The sequence below is a fragment of the Vitis vinifera genome, chromosome 9, assembly GCF_030704535.1.
Source record: "Vitis vinifera cultivar Pinot Noir 40024 chromosome 9, ASM3070453v1".
NCBI lineage: Eukaryota > Viridiplantae > Streptophyta > Magnoliopsida > Vitales > Vitaceae > Vitis > Vitis vinifera.
Window position 1 is genome coordinate 21,877,629 of NC_081813.1, and position 5,350 is coordinate 21,882,978.

The window sequence follows — 5,350 nt, forward strand, 5'->3', positions numbered from 1 at the left end:
ATCTTTGGCATAGGTTGCTCTTCCTCTCAACAACCATTTGACAATTTTATCCACAAAATCAAAGTAGGTCTCACACCAAGATTTCCTTGTTGCCAAAACAAAATATGGAACTAAAATACCCATTGCAAATCCCAAGCCAACACTCAAGTAAAACCATTGATCAATATAACCACCATCATTTTTGTCCTCAATAGCACTATACTTTTTATCTAGATCTTCATCTTGGCATTTTGTGACCAATGGAGCTCCACAAAGATTAGGGTTTCCAACAAAGGCCGACTCATTGAAGGTTGACATTTGCCCCATAAAGAGGATCTTGCCAGAGAAATTATTATTCGATAGATTCAAATAACTCAAGAATGTTAATGAAACCATGCTTGAAGGAATGCTGCTGGAAAGCTTATTCCTTGACAAATCAAGAGATAATAACTGGTGCAACATTGAAATGCTTTCAGGAATTTGGCCACTGATGTGATTCCCAGACAAGTTCAAAACCACCAAACCAAACAATTTTGTTATTTCTTGGGGAAGCTCTCCACTTAAATTATTGTCGGATAGGTCTATGCCTACAACCAGAGAAAGAGTCCTGGTGTATTCAAGACTTTGGCCTTTCATAATCACCACCAATCGTTCTTCATACAAGAGTTGCTCACATGGTCATACAAAGGATATATATTCTTGTTATACTCCGGAACCATGGCTTTAAGCTCAAACAAAGTGACTGGAATTTCACCCATCAGATTGTTTTGTGCAAGGTCTAAGACATGTAGGGAGCTTAAATTTGAAAGCTGGAAGGGAAGTCTTCCAAAAAATACATTTGACCTCAAGTTGAGTATTACAAGATTTATGAAAGCAGTTCCAATCCATGAAGGAACCTTACCCGATAACTGGTTATAACTGAGATCAAGGAGTTCTAACCTTGATAAATTTTGGAAAGACGAGAGGAGCTCTCCTGAAAGCTTGTTATCGTTCAGATGCAATGATTCGAGCCATTGTAACTGGCCCAAGGACTTTGGTATCATCCCAGATAAATTGTTATTTCCAAGGTCAAGAATAATTAGGCTAGAGCAATTACCTATGGTATAAGGAATGCTTCCAGTCAAATTATTCCTTGAAAAATCAATGACTTGAAGAGAGGTGATGTGTCCTATGGAATCTGGGATGGTCCCAGATAAATTGTTATTTCCAAGGTCTAGAACAATTAGGCTAAAGCAATTATTTATGGTAGAAGGAATGCTTCCAGTCAAATTATTCCCTGAAAAATCAATGACTCGAAGAGAGGTGATGTGTCCTATGGAATCTGGGATGGTCCCTGTTATTTGATTTTCCGAAAGCGAAAGGTAATTCAAGTCTAACATAGATTCACCTCTGCTCAGTGGGATAGGGCCAGAAAATTTATTGTGGGAGAGATCTAGTGAAGAAACCCCTTTGATTGAAAAAGGAATAGGTCCTTCAAAGAGGTTGGAACTGAAATCGATTACAGCATCACCAGAAGGAAATTTTAATGAATTTGGTAGCTGACCTTGTAACTGATTGTCATAAAGTATTATGGTCTGCAGATGAAAAGACATATTCCAAAACCACTTGGGTATGGAACCTGAGATGCTAGCATTTGACAAATACAGATAGGAGACCTCCTTTTGAGACCTAAGCCAAGTCGGGAATGAAGGGCCTAAATTGCATGAAGCCATAATCAGATCAGCAATTTGGAATGGGGGGACCCAGGTGGAACAAACATTCAAAACGAGACCTGAATTTCCATCCATCAACAGAGTCTTCAACTTACTTAACTTTGAAAAATGTTCTTCAGAAAGAATTCCAGTCAAGCGATTCCCATAAACTTCCAATACAACCAATTCAGAAAGTTGTCCAAAACTAACTGGGAGACTCCCATTCAGTTCATTCCATCCAAGCCGCATCTCATTCAGATTTTTGAATGTCCCAAAAGAAGCAGGGATAGGGCCTTGAAGCTTATTGTGGGATAGATCGAGATATGTAAGTTTTTCCAGTTGACTCAACTGTTCTGGCAATCGGCCCACTAATTGATTCGAGGACAAGTCCAAATACCCCAGTTCTGGTAAAGGACCTTCAGAACTGCAGTTTTTGATCTCTTCGAGAAACTCAGAGAAACTTCCTGCAATCATCATCAAGAGTATTAAAATAATTTGTTTTTAATAAATTGTTTTATGAAAAATAAGAAAGTTCACGAGAAAGGTAAGAAACTTTGCCTTCTTAATGCATTATCAAATGAACGGAGAAAATATAATTTAAAATATTTTTAGAAACAAGTGTCTGCATGGAATAAATTGAGAATATTGTTTTTAGAAATTAAAGTTTCCAAACAAAATTTTGTTTCAAAATATAATATAATATTTGTAAAAATTATTATAAAAAAACTCAAATTTTGATTTTGAAAAAATATTTTAAAAAGGTTTACAAGAAACAAAATACATTATAATATTTGTAAAACTATTATAAAAAACTCAAAAAATGATTTTAGAAAACTATTTTAAAATTTGTTTACAACCAAAACCTAGATTTTGTAGTGTAATCTTTCAAATACATCAAAAGCCCTAAAAAGTCCCCTTTATTGGTCAATTGTGCAATGAATTTATGACAAATCATGCATCATCAAGAGTAAAAAATAATTTAATTTAAAATAATTTTCAAAAAAAAAGAGAGAGAGTTTATGAGAAAATAATTTGATGAGTGGTGAGAAGATAATTGAAGTTGCTTTGATGGTTTAATGATAAAAGTAAGAGATTATTAGAAAGTCAGAATAATTTAATGCAAAATATTTTTTAAAAACAAGTGTTAAACTGTAGAACCACTACTTATTTTGATGTATCGAAATCAATAAGCAATAATAATTTTTCTAAGCTAAAAAAGTACCAAGAAATTTATTGATTGCCAAATTCAGAAATTCTATCTTATTCCAGCTTCCGCTTAACAGTTGAGAGCAACTACCTGTGAGATTTTTGTTCCAAGATAGATCCAAGTGCTGCAAGTTAGGTAGTTCCCCAAGGCCAGGTGAAATCTGCCCATATAACTGATTAAAGCTTACATCAATGTATACAAGGCTGCTAAGGTTTAGAAGCCATATTGGGAACTTTGACCGGAAAGAGTTGCCACTGATGCTTATGACAGATAGTGAAGTAAAATTGATAGAGTTTAGAGATGAAATTGAACTAGAGAGCCCACAATGTTGTAGGTGCAACTCTGTTAAAAATGAAAGCTTGTTGAATACCTCCATCCAGTGAGATCCTACCATTGATAGGTTGACATAGTTCAACTTGAGATGCCTTAAGGAAACAAGATTAGTCATCCATTCAAGGTCCTTAACAAATAACTGAGATTCAATGGAAGAAAGATCAAGAAATTGCAAATTAGAAAGGTTTCCCAAGGTTGGAGGAATTGCACCTCTGAATCCACAATTTGATAAGTTTAGATATTGTAAATTTTTCAAAGATCCGAAGAATTTAGGAATTGGGATATTCTCAAATGAGTTGCCACTCAAATCTAAAGATCTCAAAGATTTGAGTTCTATCAAAGAAGGTCGGATCTCCCCGCTTAAGTTCATTGAGCTCCAATTTTCATATGCTTCTTCAAGATAATATGGGTTATGAAGATTGATTGAAATAACAACTCCTGTGTTATTTTCACAACCAATTCCCTCCCATTGACAACAATTGCCTCCTATCCATGATGAAAGCCGGTTGTTAGAAGAATCTTTGAGACCATTTTTGAAGTCAAGAAGAGCTTCTCGATCAGCTTTTAAGCAATTTCCCTCAAGGGTTTCACTCTTGCAAGCAAGATCTCTTGTTATTAAACATAGAATGACAAAAAGGAAACCAAGAATTGAAATTTTCTCCATCCAAGAACACCTATAAAAACAAGTAATTAATATTAAGTTTCAATAGAAGAATCAAAATAGTGATGAAATTTGATAAGTAATCAAAACTTCAAGTTATTGGATATTAAATAACACATATTTTAATCAATCATAAGTTTAATAAGATTAAAACATGTCAAATGGATGGCATACTTGAACACATATCCATATCAAACATGGTCTGATGATTGTTGCTTATCAAAACTATAGAAATCACCCACAAGAGAAGCTTAGAAGCATTAGGCAGAGGAAAACACTAGAGACAACTTGGCATTATTGGTAAAGTAAAACAAGACTAGTCATCCATTCAAGATCATTAACATATAAATCATAGGATTCAAAATTAATAAATAAATCAAAAGATTCATGGCTAGAAAGATCAAGAAATTTCAAATTAGAGAGGTTTCCCAAGCTAGGAGGAATTGCACCACTAAACCCACAATTTGATAGGTTTAGATATTCTAAATTTTTTAACTATCCAAAGAATTCAGGAATTGAAATATGCTCAAATAAGTTCCCACTCAAATCTAAATATCTCAAGGATTTGAGTTCTATCAATGAAGGCCTAATCTCTCCACTCAAGTTCATAGAAGTTTCATTCTCATATGCTTCATCGGGAGAATGTGGGTTATGAAGATCAACTGAAATAACAACTCCCATTTTATTTTCACAATCAATTCCCTCCCATTGACAATAATCGAGCCCTCTCCATGATGAAATCTGGTTGTTAGAACCTTTGAGACCATTTTTGAAGTGAGTAAGATCATCTTTATCATTTTTTAAGCAATTTCCCAAAATGGTCTCACCTTAACAAGTAAGTTCTCTTTTTATTAAACATAGAATGATTGAGAATTGAAATTTTCTCTATCTAGGAACACCTGTAGAAACAAGTAAAATTAAGTTCCAACACAACAAGAAAAATAGTGACAAAATTCAATTAGTAATGGAAACAAGACATTAGACAATTAATAACATATTTAATTTAACTAGTCATTTGTTTAATAAGATTAAAAATTCCCAAGTAAACAACATATTTGAATACATGTCAAAGAAAATATAATTGAAATCATCCCAACAAATATCAAATATGCTTTGATGATTGCTATTGATCATACATTCCAACTGTAGAAATCACCTACAAAAAAAAAAAACTTGAAGCATTAGATAGCGAGAAACACTGTAAATAACTTGGCATTATTAGTGGAGTAGGATGTTACCAATTTTTTATTTTTTCTTTCTGGTGTAGTCATTCCTTTAGATGCAGAGACATATATAGAAGATAATTCAACTAGAAACCATGTGGATGATAGTGATAGACTCCTTTCCTTTCTTTTTAGCAATATTTTTAAAAATAGACTAGACCAACCAATTGAACCGATTCAATTGTTGACCAATTCACTTTCCAATTCAGGTGACCTTTACCAACCATTTTGGGCTTAAAACGGTGGGAAACCAATT

General features: G+C 33.7%; 1 protein-coding gene across 2 annotated transcripts; it reads right to left on the reverse strand.

Annotated features, from left to right (window-relative positions):
* Positions 1 to 341: 341 nt before the first annotated feature.
* LOC100247976 (receptor-like protein EIX1) lies at positions 342 to 5,127 on the reverse strand. Of its 2 annotated transcripts, XM_059739757.1 has the most exons (3): positions 5,110 to 5,127; positions 2,893 to 4,770; positions 342 to 2,134 (listed from the first exon to the last, which is right to left on the reverse strand). In XM_059739757.1, the coding sequence occupies exons 2-3, from the start codon at positions 3,872 to 3,874 to the stop codon at positions 618 to 620; spliced, it is 2,499 nt and encodes an 832-aa protein (XP_059595740.1). In that variant the 5' UTR covers positions 3,875 to 4,770; positions 5,110 to 5,127; the 3' UTR covers positions 342 to 617. The 2 variants fall into 2 exon arrangements, with proteins under 2 accessions (XP_059595740.1, XP_059595741.1); XM_059739758.1 differs by lacking the exon at positions 5,110 to 5,127 and having other exon boundaries at positions 2,968 to 5,004.
* Positions 5,128 to 5,350: the final 223 nt, after the last annotated feature.